The sequence below is a fragment of the Carassius carassius genome, chromosome 44, assembly GCF_963082965.1.
Source record: "Carassius carassius chromosome 44, fCarCar2.1, whole genome shotgun sequence".
Lineage (NCBI taxonomy): Eukaryota > Metazoa > Chordata > Actinopteri > Cypriniformes > Cyprinidae > Carassius > Carassius carassius.
The window spans coordinates 1,317,041-1,333,979 of NC_081798.1; the positions used below are offsets into that span (position 1 = coordinate 1,317,041).

The 16,939-nt window shown below is 34.3% G+C and overlaps 1 protein-coding gene across 6 annotated transcripts in view; it reads left to right on the forward strand.

Annotated features, from left to right (window-relative positions):
* LOC132126290 (CSC1-like protein 2) overlaps positions 1 to 16,939 on the forward strand; it is a 54,417-nt gene that overhangs the window by 26,282 nt on the left and 11,196 nt on the right. For 4 of the 6 annotated variants that reach the window (XM_059537462.1, XM_059537464.1, XM_059537466.1 and 1 more), the window contains exons 4-14: positions 1,270 to 1,308; positions 3,489 to 3,579; positions 6,043 to 6,080; positions 7,021 to 7,163; positions 9,248 to 9,299; positions 9,429 to 9,537; positions 10,421 to 10,491; positions 12,251 to 12,331; positions 12,502 to 12,625; positions 14,048 to 14,181; positions 15,803 to 15,940. In XM_059537462.1, the coding sequence (XP_059393445.1) occupies positions 1,270 to 1,308; positions 3,489 to 3,579; positions 6,043 to 6,080; positions 7,021 to 7,163; positions 9,248 to 9,299; positions 9,429 to 9,537; positions 10,421 to 10,491; positions 12,251 to 12,331; positions 12,502 to 12,625; positions 14,048 to 14,181; positions 15,803 to 15,940 (1,020 nt within the window). Of the gene's footprint in view, positions 1 to 1,269; positions 1,309 to 1,654; positions 1,694 to 3,488; positions 3,580 to 6,042; positions 6,081 to 7,020; positions 7,164 to 9,247; positions 9,300 to 9,428; positions 9,538 to 10,420; positions 10,492 to 12,250; positions 12,332 to 12,501; positions 12,626 to 14,047; positions 14,182 to 15,802; positions 15,941 to 16,939 lie in introns of all 6 variants that reach the window. The other 2 variants (XM_059537463.1, XM_059537467.1) reach the window with 2 other exon arrangements.

Genomic DNA, 16,939 nt, shown 5'->3' on the forward strand with positions numbered 1-16,939 from the left:
AAGCGCCAGGATGGTCTCCTAAAGAGGATTCAGCTGCGGGATCGGAGTGCCACCAGTGCAGAGCTTGCTCAGGAATGGCAGCAGGCAGGTGTGAGCGCATCTGCACGCACAGTGAGGCCAAGACTTCTGGAAGATGGCCTGGTGTCAAGAAGGGCAGCAAAGAAGCCACTTCTCTGCAAAAAAAACATCAGGGACAGATTGATCTTCTGCAGAAAGTATAGTGAATGGACTGCTGAGGACTGGGGCAAAGTCATATTCTCCGATGAAGCCCCTTTCCGATTGTTTGGGGCATCTGGAAAAAGGCTTGTCCGGAGAAGAAAAGGTGAGCGCTACCATCAGTCCTGTGTCATGCCAACAGTAAAGCATCCTGACACCATTCATGTGTGGGGTTGCTTCTCATCCAAGGGAGTGGGCTTGCTCACAATTCTGCCCAAAAACACACCCATTAATAAAGAATGGTACCAAAACACCCTCCAACAGCAACTTCTTCCAACAATCCAACAACAGTTTGGTGAAGAACAATGCATTTTCCAGCACGATGGAGCACCGTGCCATAAGGCAAAAGTGATAACTAAGTGGCTCAGGGACCAGAATGTTGAAATTTTGGGTCCATGGCCTGGAAACTCCCCAGATCTTAATCCCATTGAGAACTTGTGGTCAATCCTCAAGAGGCAGGTGGACAAACAAAAACCCACTAATTCTGACAAACTCCAAGAAGTGATTATGAAAGAATGGGTTGCTATCAGTCAGGATTTGGCCCAGAAGTTGATTGAGAGCATGCCCAGTCGAATTGCAGAGGTCCTGAAAAAGAAGGGCCAACACTTCAAATACTGACTCTTTGCATAAATGTCATGTAATTATCGATAAAAGCCTTTGAAACGTATGAAGTGCTTGTAATTATATTTCAGTACATCACAGAAACAACTGAAACAAAGATCTAAAAGCAGTTTAGCAGCAAACTTTTTGAAAACTAATATTTGTGTAATTCTCAAAACTTTTGGCCACGACTGTATATATTCTGTTTATGTATATACTGTATTATTACTGTATATATACTTTTTTTACTCCCTAATTTCACTCTCGTATCCTCCCCAAAAACCCATATCGGCTTTATTTTCTCAGATATATCATGTATCTCAACTTCTCACTTAACACCACTCTATTTCCACAGATGAAGCTCTGACAGCTGCAGTCTTCTGAGATTTATTGATCTGAATGGATTCAAGCTTATTTTTCCTTCCTCTTATTTTTTTTTCTTTCCTTCCCAAGACAGAAGAGAAGATTCAGCGGTCTGGAGGAGCGGGAGTAGTATGTTCAGTTATTGTTCCTCTGCTTTATTCTGATCAATGAAGAACTAACCTTTCACTTCTTCTGATAAACTAGTGTGTGTGTGTGTGTGTGTGTGTGTGTGTAAAATTGTGGGGGTTCCTCACCTTTGACCTTTTTCTAACACAGTTGCTTTAAAGGTCTGTGTGTGATTGCTCTCTTGAGTGTTTTCTCTCACTGCTCACCTCTTATTAATATTCCTCTGCTGTGTGTGTGTGATGTTTGACTCGTGTGTAAATTTGGCTTTCCGAAGGGCCTCTAACACACAAGTGTCAATAACCGCCTGCCCTTCATGTCTCTTTTTGTGACGTTTGTCATTTGACTACAGTAGGAGGAAGGAAAGGAGTAACTATGAGCCTGTACGCAGGTAAAAGAGCTTTAGCGTGTCTTTCTGACCCGTTGTGACCCCAAAAATGGATCCAAAGAGACCCCTGAGTATTGTGAGTCATCCTGTCCTTGTGAATGTGTATCTCCTCATTTAGAGTGATTTGGTGATCATAGGTGGATCTGATCTCCACAGCGGAGCCGCTGAGTTATTTTAAAGCAGCTGTAGATGACGGTGTCCTTGTTCTCCCAGAGTTGCCCTAGTGGTCTGAATCAGCAAATTAGACCGTTTCAAATGGATTTAAAGGAATATCCCACCAAAAAAATTTTGTTAGAATTGTATTCACCCTCATTATGTTCCAAAGTAGGGATGCACAAAATGGACCAAAAAAATAAATAAAATAACCCAACTATAACGCCTCATTGAAGTAGTCCAGACAGAATATTAAAGTAGTCCAGTGACTTCTGTGCTATCCCTATACGTAGTACACACAGTATAAATCACAAGCTGTATAGAATTTAATTCGTTTTAGCTCTAAACCAGCAGAGTCTGTTCATGGCATCAGCAGGGTTTTTTGCCGCACAATCACTGCTGTCTTATTGATTTGATTTGATTGACAGATGATGTGTTGACGAATTAAAACAAGTGTAGAAACAGAGCTTGGACTCCGTTCAGTGTGAGGTCAGGAAACGCTCGACTCAGGGATGTTCATTCTGACCCAGTTACCTTTTGAACCGATGTTCTTATCACTGCATTTGAGACGCAGCAGTGCTTCAGAGAGGATGATTCCTGCGTCCCTCACGGATCCTTCGTAATCTGTTAGTCTAATGAGTTTGTCAGTCATCCAGACCTACAGCAGGTAATAATGCGTTCGACAGGGTCATTTTTCAAACTGTGTCAGTGCTGTTCTGGAATCATTTTTCACAAAGAAAAAGAGGATCTGGCCCTTTAAACCTGCAGGTTTTCAACTAGGAACTAGTAACATCAGAGATAATGTCCTCAAGTACAGTTTTTAAAACAGCTCTGTATGAAACTTTCTTCAATGCTAGTGAGCAATCATTTAAAAGTGTAAATAAATGACTTTAGGTGCTAAAGTGTGTTCATAAACGAGTAATTGGGTTGATAAGCTTATCCATATAAAAAATTTATATTAGAAAAAAAATCAAGAAATATATGAGATTTATATAATAGTTTAATCTGAATCTTTAATTGCTGTTTAAAGCAATTGCTGTGTATTTTTACTTTTTTATTTTAAACTGCATAAGTTGCTAAAATGTATTTGTAAAGAGTAATCAATTTAATAAGCTTATTTTATTTTTGTCTTATAATAATTGGACAATTAAAAAAAAAGGAAATGTGTATATATCAGCCTAATTTTATCAGACTTTATTTTTGTTACTTTTTTTAATTTTAAAGCAAATAAATGACTTTGGATTTAAATGATTCATATGTTTGTAGCCTCTAAACTCTCAAAACTGAGTTTAAGTAGGTTGTATAGATCTGTGTTTGTACTGCAGTGTGTTTTGGGAGATTAGGCTTCATCTCAACTGTGGATTAATATATTTTAGCATACAGAGGGAAACGTGAATTACAGATGTATCCTCTGTTCCTCAAGCCTGTATATATTTAATATCCCATCTACCCTGAGATGAGACTGACCTATATTTGCCTGAGTGGACCTGAATATTCAGGCTTTCTGACTGTCTGGCTCCACTCGGCCTTCAGAATAACCAAAGACATCCACTTGAACTCTTCAGAAGACCTGAGCAAGTGTTTCTCATTTTATTCTTTCTCTTTTTCTTTCTGCGTTCTGTCTATTGTTTGTGTTTGTGTACAGTGTGGCTTCAGCTCTTCATTCTGAAACGCCAGACCGATATGAACGTCTCACCTCCGTCTCCAGCTCAGTGGATTTCGAACAGCGAGATAATGTGAGACACCTGTCATTCACTCCTTTGGCCCCGCCCCCTCCTCCCATCTGCATCCATACATTTTTTCAGCAAGGATGCACTAAATTGATCAAAAGTGACAGTAAAGACATTTATAATGCTACAAAAGATTTCCATTTTAAATAAATGCTGTTCTTTTTGAACTTTCTATTCTTTAAAGAACCCTGAAAAAATGTAATGTATCACAGTTTCCACTAAAATACTGGGCAACACAACTGTTTTCAACATTAATAATAATCAGAAATGTTTTTTGAGCAGCAAATCTGTATATTAGATTGATTTCTGAAGGATCATGTGACACAAAATTCAGCTTTGATCACAGGAATAAAATAACATTTTAATATATATTCAAATAGAAAACTGCTATTTTAAATTGTAATATTATTTCACAGTATTCCTGATTTTACTGTAGCGTTGGTGAGCATAAGTTTTTTGTTTTTTTGGTTTTTTTTAGTAAATGTATCTGAAAGTAAAGCCAAGTTAAAGGGACGTTAAAGTAATTCATTTCGTGAAACTATTTATTTTCAGTACAAGTTGGCAGTTTGACTTTGGATCAAACTCAGTGTCTTTATTACACGTTTCCCAAAGCGATTCTCCCAGCCCTTCTCACTCCACATGGACTCTATTGATTTTTCCATGCAACACTGACCTTACATCAATGTTCTATATGCTCGGAAAGAAACAAAGGCCATCATAGAGGGCGAGAACTTCCTCCCTCCATCATTTTGTTTTAAATCACAGTCATGATGAACCAGCGTTTCTGTGCTCATTTCGGACGGCGTCCTTGAAATTCCCCAGAAGCCTTCAGGAGAGAAACTGACTCAACAAAACCTCCAAATAACTCCCTCAAACTGAAACCTCAGGATCCCTTGAAGTGATTTACAGTAGTGGTTGACCAAAATATTGTTATATATAGCTGATATATAACAATACTTAATTTATAGAATGTAAAAAACTAAAAACAAACATAATAAAATTAGTATTTTTTTTAAATTATATATTTGCAAAACAATTTGTAACTAAATAAATGTCAAAATTATTTAAATGATAAAAAAAGTGCACAAATTTAATACGAAGAGCCAAAAATTACATTTGAGATGTGCAGGCTAAAAGTAAATGTTGCATCATTTATAATCCAACTATAATCCTATATTAAACTTGTTTTACTTATTGCTTTTAATTGTTAATTAAAATAATATATTGACACATCGGCCATACAGCAATTTTGATATTGACAGAAAAACTGACCAACAGCTGAAAAAAATGGCAAATATTGGCCTTGGCAACATGACACATGCCAAAAAAAAAAAACAGATTGTCCAACAGTTAAAAAAAAAAGTCCTTCGTTGTATCGACACATCTGCCAAACACAAAAACGTATTGGCTTTTTTAAAGAATACCAATAGCAACACATCTGCCATACAGCGATGTTAATCTTGACGCATTGGCTGATAGTTTAGAAAATGACAAACAATGTCTGATATATCAGTCTTGTATAGGGGTGTAACAGTTCACAAAATTTATGATTCGGTTTGATACGACACAGTGGTGTCACGGTTCGGTATGCTTTTTAATAAGGGGGTTGGGGTAATTGGTTACATCACAATGTTGGAAATATTTCTTTTTCGTTCAGTTTGTAAGCCTCGTAGCAATCGTTTCAATACAAATACATGTATCATTACACCATTGCTTGTTAATATTAACACATCGGCCAAATAGAAAAAACTGATTGTCCAATACCGATAGTTGAAAAATGCAATATAGTTTATCGGCCATGGTGATATCAAAACATCTGCCAAACACACAAACTTGATTGGCTAGTAGTTTAAAATCTGTCAAATATCAGCCGATATATCATACATGGCTATATCGGCACATCGGCCAAACACAAAAACTGAATGTCCAGTGCCGATAATTGAAAAATGTCAAATATTAGATATTTTATCGGCCTTGGAAATATCAACACATTGGGCACAGACAAAAAACTGATTGTTCGATACCAATAATTGAAAAATGGCAAATATCGGTCGATATATCGGCCTTGGCAATATATCGGTAAATCACCAATTTAGAGAGGAATGTGTGATTTTCGCCTCCAAAAACATGTGTAGGAGGAGATTTCAGCAGGAAAATTTAACAGGTGACATCACCAACCAAAATCAGCCCTTGAGATGTTATCTTAAGCTTGTTTTCCAGCCTCTTAAGAGATCAGTGCAGGACTTCGACATCTTCTATCTGTCTTCACCTGTGTTCACCTCTAATCCTGCTGGAGAAATCAGCAGGCATCCTCACATACTCTCACAAAGAGCCTTTTATAGGCCTGGCCGGATATGTTGAAGCCATAAAACCCCAAAGAAGTATTAATGCATGCAGTAATTATTTTGTTTGTATGTGTGCGTGTCTGCGCTCATCACGCATTCATTGTTTGATGTGCTTTCTTTGAAGGGCTTCTGTTCCTGGTTGACGGCCATATTCAGAATAAAGTAAGTGGCTCTTTTGCTTTACTGTGAGGTGGTTAATATCAATAGCACAGCACAACAGAACACAGAGTGCTAGACCTGTACTGCATTTTTCTGTACAAGAGTTTCTCAAACAGTTTTTGTCAGCTGGATAACCTTTTTTTATGTTAGCTCATCAATCAATATCATGAGCATATTTGAAAATATAAGCCTATTAAGTCTAAATATTTAAGTATTTGGTTTTGTGATGTACAGCATAGCATATACACTAATCTGAATGGCTATATAAATTATTTAAACACTTTCCGAAACAGAAACCTGTTTTGTTTACAGGGTTTCCAGGGTAACAGCCACATTGTGTTTAGCGCCATCTGCTGTCTGAGAGTGAATATGCCCGTTATCCAAAGTGTCTCACTTCTCATCCTTGCTTGTTTTCATCATAGTGCACACGCATTTTTCACGCAGCTTACAGCGGTTTTGTGCGTTGTGACCAGTTGATGGGAAAAGTATTCTTAAAATGCATTCAAAATTCTGAATAATTTGTTATAAACAATTATTCTCTGTATTTTGAAGTGCCCACTATAACAGTATTGTGCATATTCTTCATTGTCATGATTTATTGCATTACAGAATACCAGTACACGTCTAGTACAGATATAATGCAGACATGCATAGAAATAACACAGTAGAGATGGAATATAACACTAATTTAAGAAAACAAAGAATGCAACCATTCAAAGAGAGTGTGAGCTGGGTGTAAGGGGTCCAAGGTTATTGTCTTACCCCTTTTCCTCACTCTGGAGATATAAAGATCTTGGAGGCTGAGCAGAGGGTCACCGATTATCCTCTCAGCTGTCCTGACTATCCATTGTAGTCTCTTGATTTCTGATTTGGTAACTGAACTTATATGCTCTCTCTATCATGAAGTATGAGTGGTGACTAACATGAGTCTCGTTCCCCGCAGGGACGAGGAGATCCGGGAGAAATGTGGTGAAGATGCCGTTCATTACCTGTCGTTCCAGCGACACATCATCGGTCTGCTGGTTGTGGTGGGTGTGCTGTCAGTGGGCATCGTTCTGCCGGTCAACTTCTCAGGCAACCTGCTGGGTGAGTCCTGCATCAGAGAGGTCAGAGGTCAGCGGTGCGATTGTAGGTCAATTAGAGGTTATAAAGTGATAGAAAGAGTTATTCACTTAAAAGTATTTACTTTACTAGTATTTAATGATATATCAGTGACCAATGTATTCATAGCTGATTATTAATTTTGGCTCGTTTTAATCAGTATTGTATGTCATAGGAAAATATGCCATTTCTGTTCTTTTTGTAAGGATTAATTAACCCTGTAAAGTAGGGATGCACGGATGTAAGTTTTTTTTGGCCGATACCGATACGGATTTTAACAAGCAACTTTTGGCCGATATCGATACCGATTTTAACAAGCAACTTTTGGCCGATACTGATACCGATATTGGTCTATTGCACAAAGCAGGGCTTAAAACCAAGAGAAAAAAAAGATTGGTTCACCCCTAGGAGAATCGATTTCAACGTTTCTGTTCCTGCATTCCTCTGTAAAATCAGCCTGAGTAGAAAACATACATAATAATGTTATTTAAAAAAAATTCTATGCCAATAATAATAAAGTACAGAGTTTCATTTACTCAAAATAGTTTTTATTTTTAGCATTTTATTCATGATTTTATTATTTAAGTGTATTTTTTTTTCTTTTTTATGATTTAATTAACTTTCAGTAAATGTTTTATCTTTTTCATTTCAAATCTATTTCCATTATACGTATAAAGATTTCATATTTTGTATTAATTTAAACGTTTATTATTTTAATTAGCTTTTAATTTTTAATGTAACTTATTTAAGATTTAGTTTGAAGGATCAATAAATGGTTCTATTTAAAAAAAAGGTTTAAATTTCATATGTCAGCCTTTACAGGATTAATAAGTGGAACCACAGGCTAAAAATCACCTGTATTTGTGGGCTGTTTACATGTTCACACATTTAATCAAAGTTATTGTATCAGCAACAAAGAGCTGGTGATTATTGCTGATGTTTTTCAGCCGAAGATGAAGTTAAAAGATATACGACTCCAATTATCGTCCGGTTGTTTTTCTGAGCACAGAACTCTCCATCATTAGACGCTCTCGCATGGTGCACTGTAGATTATCATCATAGAGGTTTAATCCATGGCGCTCCTCTCCTGTAATGAGATTGAATTGCTATCTGCTCGCTGGGTAATTGGATGCCTGTTGCAGGGAAAAAGGACATAGAGAGCGACCCAAAGACACAAACTAATTGGAAGAGGTCAAACATATGAAAACACTTTGCATGAGTTCTCAGAGATGGGAGCAATGTGGACAGAGTCACAGAGGACAGAGAGTTTGGTCAGAAACAGGCATGATGCAAATGTTTGAGCAGTATGTAAAGAGACGTATTATAGTTTGTTGTTTTATGAGCCATTTAGGCATGCAAAGTAACAATAGAAATCGCCCACTTCTCAAATGGAACACATTGCATCAAAAGATGAAATGTTTTATCTATAGTTCTTGTATATTTGAGACCTTAGAAGGTACGGGCCAGGTTTACTATCACTGATGTACTATTATTCTAATATTTTTAATTAGTTTATATTTTTATATTTTCTGTTTTCATTTGAATTTTCAAGTATAGTTTTTATTTTGTTATGGATTTAGTATTATTGGTTAATTTAGTTAAGTGTTTTAGTATTTTATTTAGTATTTTAGTTTAATTTTCTCACTGTCATCAAGTCTCCTTGTTTGCTTAATGTAATTAAAAAAATATTATTTAATTTCATGTACTCTATTTTTGGTTTTGTTTCATGTGTCTAATTCTTTTATTTGATTCTATTGATTTACATCTCTTAATCATTTCCGATTTTATCCTTTTTTTAGTTTTGTTTTATTTGTATTCATTTCTTTATTGGATTTTCTATTTTAATTTATCTCATTTTATATTTTAAGTTGTCATTAGTTCTTTAGTTGTTTATGCAATTATATCTTTAATTATTACTTTATTATTTTTCATTTTTTTATATATATTTAACAATTTATAAAAAATGTTTTTCTTTAGCATTCTGTGACTATGTTCAGCTCACAAAATGATAGTGTCTTTCGTTAGCATTCAAAAGCACAAATTAAGTTGGATTTATATTTTTCTCTCAGAAAATAATCCATACAGCTTTGGACGCACAACAATCGCCAACTTGAATTCTGGGTGAGACATTTTATTCATTGCACAAATACTTCAACTCTCTTTCCCCTCATGCACTTTAATTGAAGATGTCCTGATGCATTTTGAGTATTCTGGGTAAAGTGGACGTGTCTCTTTCTCTCTATTATTCAGAAATAACCTTTTATGGTTGCACACATCATTTGCCTTCATGTACCTGCTCCTCACCGTCTACAGCATGAGACGCCACACATCCAAGATGCACTACAAAGAAGATGATCTGGTATGTGAACCGCATCAGTTTAAAGGAACAGTTCCATTTTAACCCTCATAATGCATCAGGGTCCGCTTTGACCTGGAAGAGATGCATAAAAAAAAAAAAAAAATACTAAGGGAGCAACACTTAATTATTTGAAACCTTTAAAATACACAACACATTTTTTTTTCATACAATTATTATAAAAAAAAATGATAACCAGTTAAAAAAAGTTTCATGTTTGTCATTTATGACCCGGGTACCATTAGGTTTCAGAATCTTATCTATGAAGTTATATTAGTCAGAAACCTTTGGTTAAATTATTTATATTTTCCCTCATATCTCACATATTTTTGGGACTGAATTGTTTAAAAAAAGTTTGAAAGTTTGTGCAAGTACAAATTTTTTTCTTTTTATCATGGTTCATGTGCAATTTGAAATTTCAAAGTATTTTTCAAAATTTTCATTTAATAAAATCATTCCAAACTTTGAATTGTTTTCAGTTTGGTTTTAGATGAAATAACGACTCTTTAGGTCCAAGTGGCCTCTTAATGTTGAATTAGTATGCAGATTTGAAATGCATTATGTGGGTTAAATGCAAAAAGTGCAGCATGAACATTTTGCTAAACATCTCAGTATGGGTTATACTGGTTTGCAATGTGATTAAATGATTATTGGCGGAGCGTTTTCTTTATTTTGTATACAGTAATAACACAAAAAAGCCATCTGGAGGAGTCTTGTGATGTATGCAGCTCATGCTGTAACGCTTATGAAATATTCATGAAGTCTGTCTATAGCACTGACCTACATTTCTGAGCCGAACGTTTAACCTCGATCCCTGCTGCAACGTCCTCCAGTGTCTGTGCATGTGTAAATAACCCAAATATCATGTTTTCCCCTCTCTCCTCAGGTCAAACGCACTTTATTTATCAACGGCATCTCCAAATATGCAGAAGAAAGCCATATAAAACAGCACTTTGAGTAAGATGACTCTTTTTCTCCTCTTTATGCTTCAAACACAATTTTTTCCTTTGCATTTGCATCCTACTCTGTAAATCATGTAAATTATTAAAATCATGCGTGCTTTGGATGTTAGCGGGCGTCAGGGATGTCTACGTTCTGTGAGGAGCTCTGCTTCTGCAAGCATCTGCCGTAATTGTCTAAATGAGCGTTTTAAATTCGAGGCATGCGGTCGATCAGCCGAGTCTGCGCTTGCCAAAAATGAGTGTGATGAGGCGCTGGGGAGGAGCTATGAATAGACTCGAGTGTCTAAAGTCATTTTCCTCAGACTGAAAAATGCTGAAATCAGAGGAAAACATCACCGGCTGCTGTTCACTGTAATGATGAACAACGCAAGTGTATAGAGAGACTTTAGCTAAAGAGACAATACCGTTCACATGTTTGGCGTCTCTAGTGTTTTTAAAAAGAAGTCTTTTCTGCTCACCGAGGCTCCATTTATTTGATCAAAAAAATACAGTAAAAAATATTTATTTACAAAATATTTTGTAGAATTTAAAACAACTGTTATCTATTTAAATATCTGTTGAAATGTAATTTATTTCTGTGATGCGCAGCTGTATTTTCAGCATCATTCCTCCAGTCTTCAGTGTCACATGATCTTCAGGAATCAATATAATATAGTGATTTGCTGCTCGAGAAACATTTCTGATTATTATCAATTTTGAAATCGGTTGTGCTGCTCAATATTTTTGTGGAAACTGATTATTTTTCAGGATTCTTTGAATAGAAAGATCATATGAACAGCATTTATGTGAAATCTTTTGTAACATTATAATGCATGCATGATCAATAAAAGTATAGATTTCTAATTAAAAACATATTGAATGTTCCTTGGAATATTTGATTTCGATTAATCAATTTTACATTTATTTTATAATGTTACTTTTAAGATGTATTTTAAAGAGGAATTTGCCAGTTACTTTCATTTATTCAGTAACAATAATAAATAATAATAAAAAATATGTACCTCAGTGGATATTTAAATATCAAATAATTTTTATTATTTCTATTCATATTCTTAGCGATTAGAGGTGTGCACGGATAGTCGAACATTCGAATATTCGTTCTGCTCTAATTATTCGATAAATAAAAATTATATTCGAATTTCGCTATATTTTTGCTTGCCATAAAAAAAAGAAGAAAAAAAAGTCCAGAATAAAACCTTTGGTCACTTTCTGTGATTCTCCACGGCATATTTGAAGATGTATGCAAGCGAAAAATAATTAATGAATGAATAAGAACTGAGGTCTTCTACAGTACTTCAATATTAAATTTTTTTAAAAGCAATTGTTTACATGAAGGCAACCGATTAATGTTAACTACTATACATCAGTACACGATTTTAACATTAGTAAAAAAAAATGGTGATGCATTTTTATTTTTCAGGATTATTTGATGGGATTTTTTATTTATTTATTTATTTAAAAAAAAAAAGCATTTATTTAAAAATAAGAGCTCTTTTGTAACATTATAAATTTCTTACCTGACACTTTTGATCAATTTAATGCATCCTTGTCGAATACAAGTATTAATTTATTTTCAAACAGCAAATCTTTTAAACGGAGTTTATCCTTAATAAACTCCAGTCATCGCAAATGACTTCAGAAGATGCAGTTCTTGCATTTCCGAAAATAAAAACTCTCACAGTACCACTGTTAGCTGTTTGTCTGATATCACAGAGTGAGTATGAGATGTTGATTTCTTCATTTGTGTCTCTCAGACAGGGGTACGAGAACTGTGTCGTACTGGAAGCCCGTGTTTGTTACAATGTGGCCAAACTGATGTCCCTCAACGCCGAGAGGTACAGCTCTAGATTTTAATGGACCGCTCAGGATAGGAAGCTCTTTCTCTTTTAGGTTCAGAAATGAGTCTATCCACTGATCTGACCTCTTATCGATCTGTTAAACGAGCTGAGGTTTCCTCTGAGCTTCAGTGTGTGTGTGTGTGTGTGTGTGTGTGTGTGTCCTGCAGGAAGAAGACTGAACGCAGTAAGAAGTTTTTCACGGATCTGATGGCTAAGGAGCACATCCCTGCCATGATCAACCCCAAACCCTGCGGTCATCTGTGCTGCTGCGCCATTACAGGCTGTGAGGAGGTATGAACACATTACCCACAATGCCTCTGTGCTGTCAATGCACAGTGCAAAGCGTTACTGCTGGAGGAAAACTCATCACTTACCAAACAAGCAAACTTTCTTCCTTTGGGCTTCTGAGTATGATTGCCACCTACAGTATCATTACTACTTATTATACTAATATTTAGACAAATAAACAACTATGTGAACGGAGTAGTTATAATTGTTTCATTGTTATTGTAATAAACTATTTTAAATATTATAGGATAAATACATTATTTAGTTTTTAAATATCGATCAACAGTGAATGCATGCAATGCAACGTTCAAATAAATAAATAAAAATTATTTAATAAATTGACTTTATTTGACTTAAATAATTGACGTAAAATTGTTTATATTATACCTCAGTAGATAACTAAGTAGTTAGCATTTATTGTTTGCTTTCATGCTGTAAAAATATTAAGAAGGACTTATTAAATTGACTTATTTAAAATTATTTATTAATGTTTAAATATGTGCTAAAGGTATAATATAGTCAACATTGATTTGTTGCTTTCGTGTAAACAATTAAAAACAAATAATGACACTTTTAAACTGACTTAATTGAAATCGTTTGTTGAACCTCAGTAGGTATTTAAATGTTAATTAATTAGACATTTATTGGTTGCTTTCATGTAAACAGTTGTATAAAATATGAATAAATCCTATAAAATGAGTTAATGTTTAAATATCTACTGATGCATATTATATATATATATATATATATATATATATATATATATATATATATATATATATATATATATATATATATATATATATATATATATATATATATATATATATATATATATCATTATTTATTGGTTGCTTTTAATTAAACAAGTGTCTTAAAATATATGATATTAAATATCTAATCATTTAATAAACATTCACCATTTAATGGCTGCTATTTAAAATTGTTCATTTAATTCATATCTACTGAAGTATAATATCATCAATATTTATTGGTGGCCTTCATGTAAAAAAAAAAATGTTTTCATGATTGGATAATGAATAAATAAACGTATTTTGCTAATAAAAAAAAAACAATTGAAAAGTTGCATTTAAAATGTTACATTGTTTCATTAAACAACTTTTTAAATGGTTATTTGAAAATCAAATAATTAGAATCAGAATGCAATCAAAAGCAAGTATTCCAAATAGCCGTTTAATGAGTCAGAACATATCTGATCATTTCTAAATAATGTTTTTAATATATATTTTTAAATGAAATGACTTGAATCAATTATAGCCGCACTAGTTCTCTGGGATTGATGAACTCTTCTAGCGTGTCTTTGAAATAAAAGCATCATTCAGAGGAACTGAAGTGAAGTAATAGATGGTTTCTGGAGGCTGTGTGATTAATGCAGTCGAGCTGTAAGTCTGTGTGGTGTTGCAGGAGGAGGCTGTGAGTTATTACACCAAACTGGAGGCCAAACTGAAAGAGGAGTACAGGAAGGAGAAGGAGAAAGTCAACACCAAACCTCTGGGAATGGCCTTCGTCACCTTCCAGAACGAGGCCATGACTGCAATGTGAGTATGACACATCAGCTTTAGAAAACCAACCGCTCTAGCTACAAAGATTGTGTAAAATGTTGTAATATATATATTACTTTGTACTAAAAAAGTCATTTGGAAAATAAAATATTGCACAAAGTTCTTAAATATAACTAAAATAATAATTACATTTAGAATCCAATCCGAATTTAAGTATTCCAAAGAGCTATTTATTGACACACATTATTATTTCAGTCAATGATGGATGAGATGGCCGTAAAATATTGTGCACAAATATTGTGGAGAAAAAAAATCATATTTTAATTATACTTAATATTCGTATTAATATTTTTAAAGTGTTTATTTAAAACGTATAATTTCAGTGGTTTACAATGAAGGTTAAAAAGGTTCAATGAAATTAAGAATAAAGCTTGAAAATTATATTTTACATGCACATAAGTGTGTTTGTGAAGTTATTAAAATAATAATAAATAAATAATTCATGGCCCCTTTAAATGTAATATTTAAATTATTAGATTTAAAATCCAATCAAAATAAATTATTTTAAAAAGCCATTTAATTAGAGCTGAAGTTCTTTGCCTGGACCCGATGGGACCCGACGGGTTCGGGCTTAATTTATATCATCTCCCGCGGGCTCGGGTCGGGCTCGTGCTCCGGTTTGTGAGGTAAACGAACGGTCATGTGATGTGTTTCGATTAGCGTGAGAAAGATGCCAAAATGGATGCTGAGTAGGTGTAACGGAGGCTTGCTTCTGGCGATTAGGTTTTGGTTGCACAAGCAACTAAAGCAAAGTCTGAGGAGTGGAAAAGTTCTGACCGTGTTTATAATGAGAATAATGAGTGAATAATGACGCACCATCAGTTAGCGCAGGAACGCGCTGAAAACATCTACAGTGGATTCAATCATTTTCCTCCACAAAAACATGCAGGCTTAGCCTAATCTCTGTGAGTAAAGGTTTTTCAAATGATGAATAAATATTCATTGAGTCTTAAATGCATAATGTGGACAGAGTATATATTAATCTTTTATTAAATGTCAGCTGCTAGTGGCGAAGCAAATCCGGCGGAGCCTATATCTTAATTTCGTTATTGCCAAATGCCCATCTTAATTTAATTTGTTAGAATGACTCATTTTTATTGGTGCGTTGGTCTATTTATAGGTTAAACGAGCCTGTGTCTATTTAGAGCGCTGAGATGTTACGATGTCACAGAGGACTTATTTTATTTCTTTATTCCAACTTCCAAGTGGTCTAGTCTACGTTAGTTAGGAATAAATTGTTAAAACATGACTCATTCTTGACAAAAGGCAAAAGAGCTGTGTGCGTGTGCACATTTGAATAATGTCGGGCTGTAAACGGGTTCGGACTTTTAAAAAGCTGTCAATCAAAATGTACTTGTCGGGCTCGGGTCCTGTCGGGCCTAACTTTAAATGCCCGATTACAGCTCTACATTTAATAAGTCTATTTAAATAGTGCCAATATATATATTTGTGTATATATATTTATATATGCTACTTCTTTTAGGTATTCAGTGAATGTGCATTGGTTAAAATATCTGATGTGTTTTAAATGTATTGATGTTCTGGTTTTGAATCTGTTGCGGTGTGTGTGTGTGTGTGTGTGTGTGTGCGTCTGCAGCATCCTGAAGGACTTTAATGCGTGTCAGTGTCAGGGCTGTAAGTGTCGTCAGGAGCCGCGCTCCTCTCAGTTCAGTGACGGTCTTCATGTGTATGACTGGAGCGTCAGCTACGCACCGGACCCCCAGAACGTGCGCTGGTGAGGAACACACTCAGTCCTTCTCTTATACTCGGATGATTTCTGCATGCATGGAAAATGAGCCATTACACCCACTGTCTGTCTCTGTGAAATCCAGTTGATGCTTTTTTTATGCAAAGCACTTGAATTGACCGTCTGTTTATCGAGATTGTTTTTTTTTTTTAACGGGTCTGCAAATAATTATTGATTCATAATGTGTACTGAAGAGCGCTATGATATCAGCGATGCAGAGAACAGAACCACAGAATCCAGTCATTATGATGATTTAATGAAATGTTTAACGGTTTGTGCTTTTATTTTAACCTTTTTATTTTAAATATAAATCTAGAAAAAATAGAAGACAAAACAGGGTATTTCTGAACAGATAAAACATTTCATTAGGCACTATTATTGTAAAATGTGTTCAGTTTATTGTTAAAGTTTGATTAATTAAAAATGATCATTCATGCTGTTTATTATAAAAAATTTAATTAAAATGGATTACATTTTTTAATTCATTGCACCCTAAACATTGTATATTTATTCAACTTAAATTGTTGATAATTCAATCATAAAAATTAGATTTATGGTACAATGCAAAATTTCATAACTATTAATTAATCAATTAAATTGTTAATGTTTTATGCATTCATTTGATTACTGACTTTTTTGCTAAGAGATTTGTAGTAAATTGTAAATCACAGATTTTCTTAAAGATGAAACCTTTCATAGAGCCCTACTATTTTATAATAGATTACATTATAGTAAGTTTTATAAATTAAATTGACCAGATAAGCTGTTTATTGTTAATCAAATTTAATACAACCTTTATTAAATCAGAAAACAGAAAAATGTAAATAGCAAAAATTAAATTAGGGGAAAAATAAAACAAAGTTTGAGGGGGGAAAACTGATTTCATAGAGCCCTAAAAATTCAATAATTACTCAAAGAAAAAGAAAAAAGTTGTAAAAAACAAACTGCAGGAAAACAAAACGAAAAGGAATCTGTGGAAAAAAATAC